Source organism: Halyomorpha halys, unplaced genomic scaffold (genome assembly GCF_000696795.3).
Source record: "Halyomorpha halys isolate HHAL.00 unplaced genomic scaffold, Hhal_1.1 Scaffold183.1, whole genome shotgun sequence".
In the NCBI taxonomy this organism is placed as follows: Eukaryota; Metazoa; Arthropoda; class Insecta; order Hemiptera; family Pentatomidae; genus Halyomorpha; species Halyomorpha halys.
In genome coordinates this window covers 70,664-89,369 of record NW_027114717.1, presented here as the reverse complement: position 1 = coordinate 89,369, position 18,706 = coordinate 70,664, and the positions used below count along the sequence as shown (strand labels likewise).

The 18,706-nt window shown below is 29.3% G+C and overlaps 1 protein-coding gene across 1 annotated transcript in view; it reads right to left on the bottom strand.

Moving 5' to 3' along the window:
* Nucleotides 1-12,006, bottom strand: part of LOC106679190 (alkaline phosphatase) — a 24,925-nt gene extending 12,919 nt beyond the window's left edge. Inside the window, exons 1-3 of the mRNA XM_014418202.2 lie at nt 11,849-12,006; nt 2,871-3,073; nt 870-1,062 (exon numbers count right to left, since the gene is read on the bottom strand). Of these exons, the coding sequence (XP_014273688.1) occupies nt 870-1,062; nt 2,871-3,073; nt 11,849-11,909 (457 nt within the window). The 5' untranslated portion in view covers nt 11,910-12,006. The remainder of the gene's footprint in view (nt 1-869; nt 1,063-2,870; nt 3,074-11,848) is intronic.
* Between the last annotated feature and the right edge of the window lie 6,700 nt (nt 12,007-18,706).

The window sequence follows — 18,706 nt, the reverse complement described above, 5'->3', positions numbered from 1 at the left end:
TTGCCAGTCTCAAGAAAGAAATTTAAAGATTATATATTTATCAATTTATCTTGTTTATTATTTTTGGGATGATTTGTTAAAAAAAAAAAAATTAAATAAGGAATAATTTACGTAAAATTTTAAATGATTTTATTAATGAAAAAATATTTTCTATCTTAGACCCCTGATGAAAAGTGATCATTTAAAAAAATATATATAATTTTCATTACCTTATTTAGGCACATCTATTGTTCATAATATTAGTACTATTATTCTATCGATATATCTTAAAAACTTTCAGATATTTTATGATATAGTAAATTATAATTATATCTAAAATATTGTCAAATATTTACAGTAAAAAATGTTAAACTAAGTTCTAAATGTTAGAAAAATGTTCTAAATGTTTTTTGTTTTTTAATTTGCCCCTTAAGTGTTTTAAAGGCTCAAAATATTTGTTCCATACAATTTAAAGCCAAAGTTTAATTTAAAGAAAATACCGGTATAAATTTGTAGGTATGAAATTTAAAAACTTGGAACATTATTAATTTTAAAGAGATTTTTTTTTTCAAACTTACTATTTTGGTTGTTCTACCTTTTGATATATTCTTTTAAAATAATATATTTTGTTTATTATTAAATTTATGACATTGATTACAAACATATTTTTTCATTATAGAAACTATATAAAATGCAAAAAATTCGCTTTTGCTATAATTCCGAATGAAATTAGCGTATCAAGCGTAAACTTCATTGCGTGAGGCCGCCACGAAATGAAAAAATTCACCCCTACCCAGATTCAAACCAGCCCTCAGTCCTAAGGTTGCTAAGACCTGGGCCTCAACCACCTCAGCTAAGGACGGTCAAATAATAAAATAAAAGATACTGACCAGTCGCTTTTCCTGCTCGCTGCCCCAACGTGGCTAATGTTTCCAGATGACTCTTTTCTACAAGACTGGCGTTACAATCGCCCCTCTTCACTGATACATCGACTCCTAAGGTTCCTTGGTTGACTTTCACTCCAGTGTAAATCGCAGTAGCTGTTGCTGCTGAATCAGGAACTTGGTAGTTGTTGGTGTACGTCTGATTATAATTTTAAGAAAATTAATAAATAAATTGTGTTAAATGTGTATCTTTACAAAAAAAAAATTAATAAAAATACCAAAATGGATCTACACGAATCTCGGTAATCCGATCCTTAGTACTCCGAACAATCCAATAATTCGAAGTGGCAAAAAAAAAATTGTTTAAGAAAACTTAGCCGGCAATAAAATTTTTGTTTTGAAATAAACTCGTTTGACTTTATTTTTATTAATAATAAAATGCCGTGCTATTGCTCGGGTTGGGTTTTATTTATAATCATTATTATCGATTATTATAACAGATTTTATTACCAAGTATTCGCTAAGATTATCTCAAATCAAAGTCTTTATAAAATTATGATTTTCTTCTATTATTTCACTTACTGTATGGTATGTTTTTTGTTTTAATTTTACAAAAATAATAAATTAACCTTCCGACTTCTCGAGAAGTGCTCCGGTTCACAATATATTGGGATAAAGCGTAGTCAGTACTATGCTAACTAATCCAAAATAAAAATTTTATAGCTGATTAAACATTAAAAAAAAAATAATAATGTTTAATTATGTGAAGATAGTTAACCGTAGATTTATAAGAGGAGTAAGATAGTCGAGAGTGCGGTCAGTAGAAAAAACACAAATAAATAATTCATTTGCCGACATTTTGACAGGTTGACTTGACAGATGTGGTCTTATTTTTGTGCATAAGTGACAGATGCTCACATCAGTCTTTTGTTATATATATTATTTAATTAATAACTATGGCATCAATCTATTAATAATTATGTTATCGATTTACTACTGTCTTAGTCCATAGTTATTAATCAAATAATTTTATTTATATAGTTAATAATCATTTTCATTCCATTATTATGTATATTTCCATATTTCTAGTCTATTATTTATTTTATTTTATTTGTATTTATTTATTTTTATTATTTTTTTCTCTCTTAATGATGGTTGTTGTCTTTTTGTTTTAATAGCCCTGATGAATACCAGAAAATCAGGTCGAAACATCGGCACAAATTGTTAATAAATTGGTATTGTTGGTAACGAGCTCGCAGACAAAGCTGCCAGAGAGGCACTCACGCTCCCTGGCCGAGGCACCGCCGTTCTTACCCCATCAGTACTCAGTACAGCCCTTAAATTAAAAATATTAGAAAAATGGCAGGCCAAGTGGGATGAAAGCTCTCCGAGTAAATTAAAAGAAATAAAACGATCAGTAAAACCATGGTCGACATCCTACCGCAACAGCCGGAGGGAGGAGGTTGCTCTGGCCCGCTTGAGAATAGGTCATACTCTCCTCACGCACTCTCACCTGATCAGAAAACTGCCACCTCCAACGTGCAAATACTGTCAGTCCATTCTTACGATTAGACATATTTTTGAAGAGTGTACTCACTATTTGCCAACAATAAATAGAATAGGACTGACCCCAAATTTATCTGAAGCTCTCGCAGACGAGGAAGCTAAAATAACACGAGTTTTTGAATTTTTAAAAGCATATCGCCTTCTTTATAAATTATAATTTCTCTTTGATTTTGATTTTTTTATGTTTTTTACTAATTTTATTTTATTTGTTAATTTTTTTTTTATTTCTATATTTTTTATTTATTTTTTAATTTTATTTATTTATTTTTTAATTTTGTCATGCCATAGGCGTTGATGACCAGAGGGTTTTACCCCTTTAAGCAACAATCAACAACAACAACGTCGGCACAAATAAATAATTCGTTCGTTTTTTTGTTTTTTCTGCTGACCGCATCCCCCGACCATCTTCTCCTCTCATAATGTTTAATGTAAACGTGATACCTTTACGGCTCCTATGTGAGGGAATTTTTCCCAAGAGAGATATCCAGTTTCCCCTTCTGAATAGATCCTGGCAGCCGTGATGGTATACGGCCCCATTCCATCACCAATGAAGATGATGACATTTTTGGCGATGTTGAAGTTGTGTTTGAAATTTAGAGTTGTATGGAGGTCTTCCATGGTTACTGTCCTCCAGTAATTCTCGTCTGAAAAAAAAAAGATATAAACTTTGTGACTAACAATATGATATAAATATAAACCTTATAATTAAAAAAAAGAAGATATTGATGAAGATATAAAAACTAGGTTGAAGGCGGGAAATGCTTCTTAATTTTCAATATCGAAACTGCTTAGTTCACGCCTTCTATAACCAAAATCTTTAGAATTTTCAAAATTACGCTTTTCACTGATCTTTATGGATGCGAGTCGTTGCCTCTTACACTAAGCGATGAACAGCGCCTTAAGGTTTTCTAAAATAGAGTATTACGAAAAATATTCGGACCGAAAAAGGATAAATTAACGGGAGAATTTAGAAGGCTTCTCAACGCAGAATTAAGGGAATTGCACCCGATAAATGTAATTCAGGTAATAGCATTAATAAGGTGGGCGTGTAAGGTTGTGGGACATAGTTCTGTTAAATATTAATTAAGACCGAATCGACGGGTAAACTTCAGAGGAGTAGACCGAAACGTAGATGGGAGGATTTCGTAAAAACTGATTCAGTAGAATAAGGTTTTGAGGGGCGTCTCTGGAAGGATGTTAAGCGACTGCCATGTGACCATGAAAAAAATGACTCTTCTGCATGGTTAGTATCCCTAGTTAACCTCTATACCCCTCTCCCTCGTATGCTTAAAATGACCTGGTAAGAGGGTCATTAAAAAACTCACCACTGTTTAGAAACTTTACTACCTCTGATTTTCTTTAGCTCTACACAGGTTTTATGTTTGTTTCCTAGCTGTTGTTAGTTTTTTGTTAGGCATTTGTCTCTCTGTTTGTTTCAAATGGTTATGTAGGGGTTCCACAGCCAAAAAAATATTAAGAACCAATGTTTAATATTCATCAATGGAGGACTTGAGTCATGAAAAATATTTTTAAAAAATATCGACTTTCTTATAACTTTATTTTTATTTTCTGTTCCAGATTTAATTTTATTAATTAAAAATCTGGTGCTGTTCGCGCATCAGACAACTTTCACTTACTAACCTATTTACGTCGATCAGGGACTCGAAATGTTTTCGCAAAAAAATATCTAATAACCGGAGGAGACGAAAATTATGAACGAAACATTTGTAACAGAAAACAATTTTCTGCCCAGCCGGATTCAAACCTGGGTCCTTTTAAGTTAGTAGCAACGTACCTTACCACGGTGCTACTGCACTCGCTAATAATAACGCTACCAATTAATAAATAGTTTTAAATTATTAATACAAAATTATTTTTAAAAAAATTATTAACATTTACGTTTAGGTAGCAGTGTGAGAATTCATTAATGGCAGTTTTTCTTCTCTCTTAAACAATTTGAAGGGTCAGATACCCACCTTATAGAAGTTAAAACTCACTGCCCCTAAAGTAAATAATAAAATAGTTTAAATATTCTATACAAAGTTATTTTCGATTGTTAACTTTTTTTGGATAATGTACGTTCAGAATTCAGTGTTTTGATGGCCGTCTTCCCTCCATAACCTCTGAAGGGTCAGACACCCACTTTATTGGCATCATAATGTACGTTTAATGAAATTACGCGTTGTTTATATAGTCCTTGAACGTGTAACCAAAATATTTTTCAACAAGAGCAATATAAGAATTATCTTGTTTGAACTTTTAATGACTTATCTTTTCATCTTTATGATATTTTTTTTTCTTGATTTTAATTGTCTCGACATAGTAATTGTTAATCCTCCTTCACTCGTCTTGTTTATGATTGTTTGATTGTTGATTTTATCTCATTGTCAAAATTGGTGGAACAATTCACCTTAATTTCATAGCTAATTGAACGAATTCCTTATTTGAAAAAAAATATACGATAAAATAATTTAATCGATATTGACAATTCTCATTTCAATTCAATTTTACATTTATAATGAAAGAAAAATCGATTTCATTTTTTATAGGTTTGTTTTGTTTTTGTTTAGAGGTGTAAAACACCATTGATCATTAACGCCTTTTATTCCTAAATTGAAAACAAATATACGATAAAATAATTTAATCGATATTGACAATTCTCATTTCAATTCAATTTTACATTTATAATGAAAGAAAAATCGATTTCATTTTTTATAGGTTTGTTTTGTTTTTGTTTAGAGGTGTAAAACACCATTGATCATTAACGCCTTTTATTCCTTATTTAATATTGCTTGCATTTATTTAATTTTAATTATTTATTTATTTTTGTTTTGTCTGTTCGATGACTTATTTGTGTCAGTAGACCTTTTGATTTTAAAAACAGAAATACTAATTTCACTGTTTAATCATGATCTCTGAGGGTTTTGAAATATTTAATCCTATATATTTTATAGGATAATATAATATTATACTATAAAATATATAATGAGGTGTGGATAATTGACCTTAGATTAATGATTGGAGAAGTTTGTCGGGGGGTGCGGTCAGCAATCAACAACATAAATTAACAAAATCATATTTATTTATTTTATGCCGACGTTTCCACCTGAGTTTCAGGTCTTCATCAACTAACATATGATGGTTTTGTTTATTAATGTTGTTCTTTGCTGACCGCACCCCCCGACAAACTTCTCCAATTATAAAATATATAGGTTTTATATATAAATATATAAAATATTAATTTATACTTTAATATTTAAGCCATTTTGTTATATATAGTAAACATACGTTGATACATACAGTCAGATGTGCCACAATTAAAGAAAACATTACTATGTTCATCAACTTTTCTGAAAATGAACGTTTGTCATTCAAATTCAACTTTCTTAGGAACTTGAATTTTCTGATTTACGTCGTTCTTATCTTATTATTATTATCATTTATAATAAAAATGCACATAAAAGCCAAAGAGAATTAGTAATTTAGTAATTACACAGCTGAATCAAATAATTTTTACTTTATTACTCTTATTTTATCTAAATAATCTATAAATAATAAATAATACTCTTTACTTATATTACTTATAACATTATTTTTTGTTTCCTTTAATTGACTAAAATCTTTTGTTATTCTTATTTAATTTTAACCTTCACTGTACAAGTTTTTTTTTTAATTCTTGTTATTAATTCTAATTGTTATTTTATTAAATAAATCAAAATTGTACCCTTGTATAGTCTCAACACTTTTTATTACATCAATAGTCCAACATTTCGGACATTTCGGCCATCCTCAAGGACAATCTGAATATTTAACAGCTTATTATATATTGATTTTATAACATTTATAACAACAACATTATCACTAATAATAAAACATACCTTCAATATAAATTCTCACCTCACATCAAAATTTAAAAATTCTTTTGCAGGATATTCTGCCCAGGTCATTAATTATAAGTCAAACACACCCTATTAAAAAGTCAATTATTAGAGAGTCATATTTATTATTAATAAGCTTACCTAAGCCTATGTTTAGTTACCTATTTTTTAAAAATTCATAAACATTTAAAATTTTTAATTTTAAATTTATACACACTATCACTACCTATACAAATTGTAATTTGAATTAAATTAAAAACAAGGCTGACCTGAGTGAGAGGAAGGTTATAATTAGTTTGTTTATATGGTAGTGATATAGCTTAGGTAAGCTTATTAATAATAAATATGACTCTCTAATAATTGACTTTTTAAATAGGTTTTTAACTTATAATTAATGACCTGAGCAGAATAGCCTGCAAAACAATTTTTAAATTTCGATGTTAAAACGCCTCTATCCAATCCTTGACTCATATCATGTTATTCCTGACCACCAGTTTGGATTTAGAACATCTCATTCTACCATGCAATAGAGTCATCGAGTGGTTGATGTCATATCTTCCACATTGGAGCGCGGTATGTACTGCACGGGAGTCTTCCTCGATGTTGAACAAGCTTTTGATCGAGTCTGGCATCCAGGTCTGCTCTATAAACTTCGTCAATTCCTACCCCCAACATATTTCCTTATAATCCGCTCCTACCTCACTGATAGAACCTTTAAAGTAAATCATAACCTGGCCTACTCGTCTCTCTTTTCTCAGTCCGCCGGTGTTCCTCAAGGTAGTATCTTAGGTTCCATTCTTTATACGGTTTATACAGCTGACATCCCAACCCACCCTAACACAGTGCTAACAACATACGCTGATGACACATGTATTCTTTCTGTAAACAACGACCCAACTAATGCATCACAAACACTACAGGCGTCTGAAAAGAAGATGGCCATGAGACCTTCTAGTTTAAATTAATGTTTGAAGTACCACCAATGGGTGGTTCCTTCCCAAGATTTTTAAGTGTATATGAAACTTACTACATATTTACTTATTGTATTATTTTGTACAATTGTAAATTACAATAAATAAATAATTAAAAAAAATAAATTTCGATGTGAGGTGACAATTTATGTTGAAGATATGTTATATTATTAGTGCTAATGTTGTTGTTATATGTGTTACAAATGAATATATAAATTATTTATAACCTTCCACTCACTCAGGTCAGCCTAGTGATAGTGTGGATAAATTGAAAATTAAAATTTTCAAATGTTTATGAATTTTTAAAAAATAGGTAACTAAACATAATCTTATTAATAATAAATATGACTCTCTAATAATTGACTTTTTCATAAGGTATGTTTGACTTATAATTAATGACCTGGGCAGAATAGCTTGAAAAACAATTTTTAAATTTTGATGTGAGGTGAGAATTTATATTGAAGCTATGTTATATTATTAGTGATAATTTTGTTGTTATATATGTTATAAAATGAATATATAATAAGCTGTTAAATATTTTGATTGTCCTTGAGGATGGCCGAAATGGCCGAAACGTTGGACTATTGATGTAATAAAAAGTGTTGAGACTACATAAGGATACAATTTTGATTTATTTAATAAATAGGATTACGAATATTTGAGTTTTTCTTTGACCGCACTCGGACCAAATTACATTTAATTAGTACACACGTTCAATGAGAGATCTTCCAATAAATCCTACTCCTGCTAGTACCGTAGGCCCAGATCCCTCCCATAAGCAGACCCTAACTCAAATATTAAATTTATGCAGTAATTTTATCAATGAGGAAATAGCGACAATCATGCTATATGAAAAGAGGAAGCAGTTGACTGTTTGTGTTGCTCAGAGCTATAAACCACTGCTACTGAACTGCGATATCTCAGTGGGGGTCTGTAAAACGATTAGTCTCTTCCCTTGTGTTTGGATTGGACTGATTCATTCATTCGTTCCCCTCATTAACATAACAACGTAACCTCATTCTAAATATTGCCTTCCTGGTACAGATTTAAATTTCAATTAACATCGAGCTCTTATTTTAATCCAATTTGTATTAAAGTGATCAACTACACCGTGTTCACAGGACTACTCACAAGGATAGATAACGGACGTGGGATCACAGTTTTCTAGAAAAAAAATATTGTATGATACTAGATTGAAAAATAGTATACACACGTGTTAATTAAGAACGTCGAGGGTTCTTAATTGAACCTTAGATTCTTTTTTTTATAAAGTAAATAAATTTTGTATATAATATTAATTCATAAAAAAAATAGTATTTTTTTTTATTCAATACTATAACTAACGCAATTTATTTACTTTACAAAAATAAAAAAAAATAATAATTGGTCTAATGAAAAAATATTGTCATAGCTTTTAATAAGTATATAAACGTATATTATAGTATATGATAATATATATTATTAAAGTTTATAATATATTAGATTGTATTATAGTGAGGTCAGGTAAATAATTTTCAAAGGATGGTATTTCCAGAACATTCTCGGGCTAGATACTACATTTTTCTTTTGTTGTGAGTTTGATTTAAAATCAAGTATTGATGTCTCGTCTTCATTGGAGCGCGGAATGTAACAGGCTTTTGATCGAGTCTGGCACCCAGAACTGCTAAACAAGATCCGTAAATTCCTACCCCCTACATACTTCCTCATTATCCGTTCTTATCTCTCCGACAGATTATTTCAAGTAAATTACATCGGCGCTTATTCATCCCTATTCCGTCAGTCTGCTGGTGTACCTCAGGGTAGTATCCTTGGTCCTATCCTTTATACAGTTTTCACAGCTGACATTCCAACCCATCCTAACACAATCCTCACCACGTATGCCGATGACACATGTCTATTGTCAGTGAACAATATTCCTTACATTGTATCCCAAACCCACCAATCCCACATCACCACCCTTGAAGAATGGCGCCAAAACTGGAGGATTATAATAAATTCCAACAAATCCCGCCAAACCACATTTACCCTTCGACGTAAACCCATGACCTCTTCCCCTACAATATCCTTGTATCCCTGTCGAACAGATCAGTTACTTAGGACTACATCTCGACAAACGACTGACATGGAATCCTCATACAAGACTAAATAGACAAGAAACTGCTCCTAGATTCCGACTATTGCAACATTTACTAGACAAACGGTCTAAATTGTCAATCCATTACAAAAGACTGATCTACATAACTATTATAAGGTCTAACTGGACATACGGAGTTGAGCTTTGGGGTTAAACCACTAAACCATCAAATTCCTCCAGAATTCAATCCTTACAGTCCAAGATCCTTAATGCTCCTTACTTTTTCACAAATCAAGTCATCCATCAGGACCTCAATGTTCCATTTGTTGCTGATTTGGCCAGAACCAGATACCGTTCCCTCCATAATAAACTTCTCAACCACCCAAATCCACTTGTTTCTAACCTGGCTTCTCCTTCATTACCTAATAATCCTCCTAGGCGTCTGAAAAGAAGATAGCCTCGAGATCTTCTCCTCTAGAAATGTTATTGGAGTTCTATCAGTGGGTAGATTCTCCACATGTTTTTATCATGTCACTATGTCACCTACAGCAAATTTACTTGTTGTATATATGTGTATACAGTTGTAAATAACAATAAATAAATTATTAAAAAAAAAAAATCAAGTTTGAAAAAAATATGTTTTGTGTTTTGTTCGAATCATTAATGTTAAAATTAAGTAATGTAAACTAAAAGACATATACGAATATATTTAACAAATTTCATTTATTTACGTTTTTATTATTATAATTAATACCACTATCTATTTACGAATTATTTCTATTAGATAAGCTGCTATGATATAGTATAGAAAATTTTATTATAATATTTTATTATTCAAGAAAATACAATTCAGAATTGTTTTAGGCTCCTCAAAAGCCCTTATGTACAAGTTTTAGAAATTTTTTATCAAAGCATTATTTATTGATAAATATTAAAACTTAACCTAGTTGGGCAATAGGTAATAGTGATAACTGATCACATTCATTCTAAAATTAAATGAAAAAAAAAATTACATAAGAATAAATAATATTTTTATCTCTCTCTATATATAACAGAAGAATAAACTAATTATGTACATGAAGTACATGAAGGGAACATAATAATAATAAAAATGATAGAAAAAAAATCTTTATTGCTTGTTGTTACTAATTTATTAGAAAAAAAAAACCTCCCGATAAATTATAAGTTTACTAATTTATTAGAATTTTAAACCATTGTGTAATAATTTGCTTCGGTTTATTATTTAACATATTTGATAATAATTTATATTTTTTTAAATTAATTCATTTGTAGCCTATCGTTCGAAACAATGATTTGACTGAATTTGAAATTACAAATTTTCCTAATTCCTATTTTCTTCCCCATGAGTAAAAAAAACAGGAAAAAGTTAATATTTTTACATATTACTTAATAAACAAATCAACCAATAATCAATAATAATAAAATAAAAACGATAAACAAAAAATATGTAAAAAAAAAACAGTAAATAAAAAATAAGTAATTAACCAGGAATTAAGAAATATATATTCCCTTGTAAAGTCTTAAGATAATAAAAAAAAACCTGTTCCCATAAATTTTGATACAAACTCATTTGTTGTTTGCTTTTTCTAATTTATTAGAATTTTAAACCATTGTGCAAAAATTTGAATCGTTTTATTATTTAACGTATATGATAATAAGTTATTATATTTTTAAAATTAATTGGTTTGATGCCAATCGTTCGAATTATTAATTTTGAATTAAAAACTATAACTTCATAAATAAATCAACTAGTAAAAAACAATAATAAAATAAAATAAAACAATTACAATAAATAGAAAATAAGTAATCAAAAAATGATAAGTAAACAACAAATCAGTAATAAAACGATAAATAAAAAAAAAATTTGCTAATTTTAAAATCGAAAAAAATCCTTTCGACAAATTATGATAATTTTACTAATTTATTAGAATTTTAAACCATTGTGCAATAATTTCCTTCGTTTTATTATTCAATATATTTGATAATAATTTGTTATGTTTTTAAAATTAATTCGTTTGATGCCTATCGTACGAAATAGTGATTTGACTAAATTTTAAATTAAAAACTATAACTTCATAAATAAATCAACCATTAAAAAACAGTAATAAAACAATAAATAAAAAATTAAGTAATCAAAAAATAATAAGTAAACAGCAAATAAGTAAGTTAAAATAAAACGATAAATAAAAAAAAAATATTCAACCAGAAAAAAAAAAAAAATAATTGCTTATTTTAAAATCGAAAAAAATCCTTTCGACAAATTATGATAACTTTACTAATTTATTAGAATTTTAAACCATTGTTCCAATAATTTCCTTCGTTTTATTATTTAATATGTTTGATAATAATTTATTCTGTTTTTGAATTAATTCATTTGATACCTATCCTTCGAAATATGATTGATTAAATTTTCATTTCTTGAAATATAGATAATATTAATGTAATTAATAAAGCTGATTAGTTTCTTTTACTTACCCAAGTCCTCGAAGCCGAGAACGCTCCCAAAGCACGCCAGGAAGACCAAATACACGAACATCTTCAGAGGCAGCAAGGCCGATCTAGTGGAGTGCAGAAGCTAGAAGCGTGGTATCTTATATCTAAGATTCCCCTCTTCTATTCTTCGCTAGAACCTTCTCATTGTCTGGGCTATTTACTCTTTTCAATTAACAAATATTAAACTTTAGAATAGATTACTAACGGCCTTGTGAATTATTGTATTTGCAGAGGAATCACATGCTTACGTGAACAATGCCGGCCTGCGTAAAACGCTAATTCCTCGATTTCGAAATTAAATCGCAAAAGATAAGGATCCGTTGTTAAATAATTATTATGAAGGAATTTATATGTATGCTGAAAGAATCTGTATTGCATTTTGTCTTTTTCATAACTTGCATTCAATACAAAAAATGCATTTAAAATTACTATGAGTATTGTAATTTTATTTCCTGTATTTAGGAAATATTGTTTGAGGGGGCGAAGCTTAGTGTTACATGATAACAGTAATACCTGAAATGTAATATACAGCAAAATCTTCTTTAAAATTTTTTATATTTTATTTATTTGTTTAAATTTTCAACTATGTGATATAATGTATAAAAAAAAAAAAAAATAACATATTCAAAAGAAAAATACGTACGTCTATTTATATATCGGAGAACATTAATTAACAGTGAATTTTAAAACAGGAAAAAGAAATTTGAACCAAAACTATGCAGAAATGTTAATCAAAATTAATTTGTGAAAAATTTGGATAAATTTTATGTGACTATTTACAATTAACTTTGATATGAATTTTGATAATAAAAGGAATAAAAATTTAAACAAATAAATTATAGGCTGATCTGAATCTCCATACACTCATTAAAATAGTGTGTTGATAAGAATTTGATAATAGTGTTATGTTGATCATTAGTTAAAAATTTTAAAAACTAATGAAATAGTGACAAAATAGGTAATTAGACATTAACTAATGCGAGCTTATTAATTAATTAATGACTTTATATTCTTTTATAGGGTGATTTGGTTGATATCAATGACCTGGGCAGAATAACCTGGAAAAAGATTTAAATTATTGGAGGTGAGGTATCAATTTATTTTAAATATAATTTTTTTCATTTTCTTAAGACTGGTATTTATTTATTATATAAATTAAATGTATCCTTGCTTAGTATCACACTCTTTATTATAACAATAGACCAACTTTAAATTCTCACCTCACATTAACATTTAAAAATGTTTTGCAGGCTATTCTGCCCAGGTCATTAATTATAAGTCAAAATTGAAGATTGTCCTTGAGGATGACCGAATTGGCCGAAACGTTGGACTGTTGATATAATGTGAGTGTGAGACAAGGATACCATTTGATTTATTTAATGTATACATTTATATTTGAGGTATACCAAATTATTAGTAATAATTTTTTTGTCAAAATAAATGTACAATAAAAGCTTTTATTTATTAGATTATCTTTGAGGATTCGAAACGCTGGACTTTTAAAGAAATAATAAAGAATGTTTTGAGACTTAAATTGGATACTAATTAATTTATTTAAACAGTAACAACCAATCTCAAGAAGTTGAAAAAAGATTATATACAAAATAATATTTATTTATTACCACCTAATAGTAGTAATTCAATAACTGATATAAATCAGAACATCCCTATACCATCCTCTTTTCAGACGCCTCAGAGTATCCAGTATCGTTAAGGATGAGAGATTAAGAACTAATGGATTGGATGGGTATAGATTTTGGAATTAAAGGAAGTATATCTATTTTGTTGCCAAATCTGTAACGCATAGGACTTTGACGTCTTTATGGAGGAGTTTAATTGTGACGTATTAAGGAGCATCAAGAATTTTGGATTGTAAGAATTAGATACGGGAAGAATTTAGTGGTTTGGTTGAACCCCAAAGCTCAATTCCGAACGTCCAAGTAGGTCTGATCATCATAGTCTATAGGGGTTCTGTAGTGAATGAGGAGTTTAGAGCGTTTGGTGTTTTAGTAATCGGAACCTACAAGCAGTTTCTTGTCGTTTCAGTCTAGTATGGGGATTCCAAGTAACTCAAGTTGTCTCTTGTCAAGTTGAAGTCCTAAGTAGCGAATCTGTTCAACACACTTTAGTGGAAAAGTAAAAAAAGAACGGACATAAAGTATTAAAAGGTGACGGTTAGGGCTGAGGTAAAGAAAAGCAAAAACGTTTTGGCCCACAGTAGAATTCTTCATCATGACTAAAATAAAAAAAAAATACAAAGTAGGTAAAACTAATTTACGAGTATACAATTAACATGTAAATAAAACAAATATAAAAAAGGAGATATAAAATTATTATAAAAAATCAAGATTGTAAGGAAGTTTAAGATTATTTAAAAAAACAAATATACTAACTAACATAATAATGATTAATTAACTACAAAAAATAATATATATTACCAAATTAATCTATTAATTAGTTATTAAGATATATTAACTGACGTAGTGATTAATAATTAACTGATAAATTAAAATATAGAAGTCCTAATCATTCTATAGGGTTAACATTTACCACAGCCTGCTATGTTATTACTTTATCAGTCCATTATTAATTGTTTTGTCATTATAGAAATATATATTTCTATATATATTTTTCTTTTACTTCATATATATTTAAAATGTATGGAAGACTTTCGATCTTTTCAAGATGGAGTCCTATGGAGTAGCGAATCTGTTCAACAGGAGTTAGTGGGGTATTAAAAAGAGACAGTAGGGCAGAAAAGTAGGGGCTTACAACGGAGAGTAAAGCTGATCTGATTCGTAACATTTTAAATAAAAATAGTAATGACTAATGCTGGGCGGGGCAGAAGTTGAATTTTTTTCTCTTCAATTTTGAGTAAGCAGAATACCACTTAAAGATAAGGAATCTCGGTTGAAACTGAACCATAAAAGCACCTCAACTAATTTTTTTTTAGAATATGTAGGATTAAATTGAAATATTGAAAAACGCTACGAACTTATTTTACAACCCAATATAATCTAGAAAGAAGCAATGTAGAATTCGTAAAGTATGGAAAAGGAAAACATTGATTAAGTTAAAAATAGGTTACCAATATAATAAAAATTATATGAACGATAATATAAACTTTTTTTTTTTTTAAATAATTTATTTATTGATATTTACAACTGTATACACATATATACAACAAGTAAATTTGCTGTAGGTGACATAGTAACATGATAAAAACGTGGAGAATCTACCCACTGATAGAACTCCAATAACATTTCTAGAGAAGAAGATCTCGAGGCCATCTTCTTTTCAGACGCCTAGGAGGATTATTAGGTAATGAAGGAGAAGCCAGGTTAGAAACAAGTGGATTTGGGTGGTTGAGAAGTTTATTATGGAAGGAACGGTATCTGGTTCTGGCCAAATCGGCAACATATGGAATATTGAGGTCCTGATGGATGACTTGATTTGTGACAAAGTAAGGAGCATTAAGGATTTTACGAAGGATTTTGGACTAAGGATTGGATTCTGGAGGAATTTGGATAATATAAACTGAATGGAAAAAACTTAACAAGTAAATTGGTGTTATAGGGTGAATAAATATATACGTAGAAGGAAAATATGTAAAAGCTAGACTGATAATAAAATAAAATAAAAACATAATATTAAAAATAATTATACAAAGTCATAAAAATAGTAATATAAAAGAGAACTAGTTTAGAGTAAATGTACCTTTCTTTTTCCATCCTGCGAGAATTTACGACTAGTTCCCATAGAATTATTATTATTTAGTCCATTCTTCTCACTCTTATGCAGTCATAATTAATTACACCGAGCCAACCCGATAATCTTATATTTTCCTATGAATACTTACATAAATATATTGCAAAATATAAAATTATTATTATTATTACGCTCCGCCTTTGCAGGACAAATCTTTGAAGAAGTAAACATGTTTTGTTTTTTTCCGATCCCTCTAAAACAGAAAAAACAATAAATTAGTGAATGCTTTATTGTGGGATAAGAGAAAAATCATGCAGAGAATTACTTTTTACTACCTTTGGTATTTAAAGGTTACCTGTAATAGTTATCTGTTAACTGTGAAATGTCCATTCTGTATAGCCCTATAGTATGATAATTTGTTTTTAGTTTTTTAAAACTTCAAACTGTTAAATTTCCTATAAAATGTTGGATTACGACACCAAAGCGCTGTATTACGTGAACTGTTGAATGTAAACAATTTTATTAGAGCACAAATTGACGATAGTTAAATTCGCCATAAATTAGTTTACGATGATTATATTCATTGGAATAACTGTTTTTAAGATTTTTTATGAAATATCACAAAATTTTGATTTATTTTTATTTGGAAAAATATGTAGATTTGTGAAAAACGGTATAACAGAAACTAGAATTATTATTTTTATTTTGAAATTCAATTTTCTTTGTGTTTTAGGTTTCTTCATTATTAGGTCATGAAATGTTACTTTTTAAACTGCTGTATCTTGGGAAGTATTAAATGTAAACTGCTCCATTAGGGCTAATATTTTAGCAAATTTACTCTTCTTTAAATAATGTCCTATTAGTTTTTTAGTATTGTTGGTCGTTTTTAAAATTTGAAGCTCCGGATGAAAAATGAATTCTTTTATACAAATAGCGACAATAGATTTTTAAAATAATCTGATATAGATTTATCAAAATAAATTCACTGACTACTGATTTTTCGGTGCATTTTTGTGAAATATTGTTTTTTAAAAAACTACCTATCAGGAACTATAGAAAGTAAATAGCTCTATTAGGGCATATTTTAGAACATTTACTCTACCTTAAATGTTATTATCTTAGATTTTTTAGCCTTGTTGGTAATTTTTTTTTTCATAATTTATTTATTGTTATTTACAACTGTATACATATATACACATCAAGTAAATTTCCTGTAAGTTATATTATGACGTGATACAAACATGAGGAGAATCTACCCATTGATAGAACTCCAAAAACATTTTTAAAAGAGAAGATCTCGAGTCCATTTTCTTTTCAGACGCCTAGTAGGATTATTAGGTAATGAAGGAGAAGCCAGGTTAGAAACGAGTTGGTTTGGGTGGTTGGGAAGTTTATTATGGAACGATTGGTATCTGGTTCTGGCCAAATCGGCAACATATGGAATATTGAGGTCCTGATGGATGACTTGATTTGTGACAAAGTAAGGACCATTAAGGATTTTGGACTGTAAGGATTGGATTCGAGAGAATTAGATGGTTTAGTGGAGCCCCATAGCTCAATTCCGAATGTCCAGATAGGCCTTATAATAGTCATGTATATCAGTCTTTTGTAAGGGATTGGAAGTTTTCACCGTTTGTCTAGTAAATGTTTTAATAGTCGGAATCGACGAGCAGTTTCCTGTCTTTTCAGTCTTGTATGAGGATTCCATGTCAGTCGTTTGTCCAGATTTTGTCCTAAGTAACGGATCTGTTCAACAGGAATAAGTGGGGTATTATTAAAAGATACTGTGGGGCAAGACAAAGGTTTACGACGAAGGGTAAATGTGATTTGGTGGGATTTATAGGAATTTATTTTAATCCTCCAGTTTTGGCACCATTCTTCAAGGGTGGTGATGTGGGATTGGGATACAATGGGAGGATCATTATTCACTGACAATAGGCATTTGTCATCGGCATATTGGGATGTCAGCTGTATGAAGGATAGGACCAAGGATAATACCCTGAGGTACACCAGCAGACTGAAGAAACAGGGATGAATAAGCGTTGTTGTGATTTGCTTGAAATAACCTGTCTGAGAGATAAGAACGGATAATCAGATAATATGTAGGGGGTAGTAATTTACGGATCTTGTATAGCAGTTCTGGGTGTTGGTAATCTTAAGTATGATATAGTGCTCTGAATGAAAAAACGTAAAAACTACTACTCCTGTGAATATAAATATAACAAACTACTTTACAGTAAGTCAAATTATCTTTATTTTGAGCGCTGGCAGTCATATATACGTCTTATGGTACCTGAAATATATTTTATAAATGTCAAAGGTTTTGTCCGAACAACTAGATATTAACATTTTGCTAATATATTTTGTTGAATATCATGAAGAATTTTACTCCAGAGAAGATAAACTATATAATAAGTAAATTAAACAAGCTTTAATTAGAGTGCTAATGTACATCTGTACGTCGAATGGTTTTTGAAATATAGATTTATCAAAATAGATTCAGTAACTACTGATTTTTCAGTGCATTTTTTGAGAAATGTTGCAGTTTAAAAACTATATCGCAGGAACTACTGAGCGTAAATAGCTCTATTAGGGCTCATATTTTAACAAATTTACTCTTCTTTAAATTATGTCATATTTGTGTTTTTGGTAGTTTTTAAAATATACAGTTCCGAATGAAAGACGAATTCTTTTATATATGTATATATAGTTAACCATAAAGATTTAAATATAAGAAGAGAGTCAAGGTTGCGGTCAAAAAAAGAACAAATAGTTTAAAACTATTTTAATGTCCGACGTTTCGCCCCACTTTGCAGGGTTTCATCAGGGCTAAAAAGATACAAAAAAAAAAAGAAAACTAAGAATATTACAACAATAAGGTAATTTAAGCTAGGATAAATATTATGTAAAAATAAAGTGATTAGAAATTACATATAAATAAAAGGAAGGAAGACATAAAATAGTGTTAGTATAAAATAAACTTGAATAAAAAATGATAAGAATAAAAAATAAGTAACAATAGCAACAGTAAAAATTTTTTAAAAATACGTAAAATATACAGTTAAAAAAGTACAGGAGATGTACATAAAACAAAAACAATACGGGGGAAAAAAAAGAAAAAAGAAGAAAGAA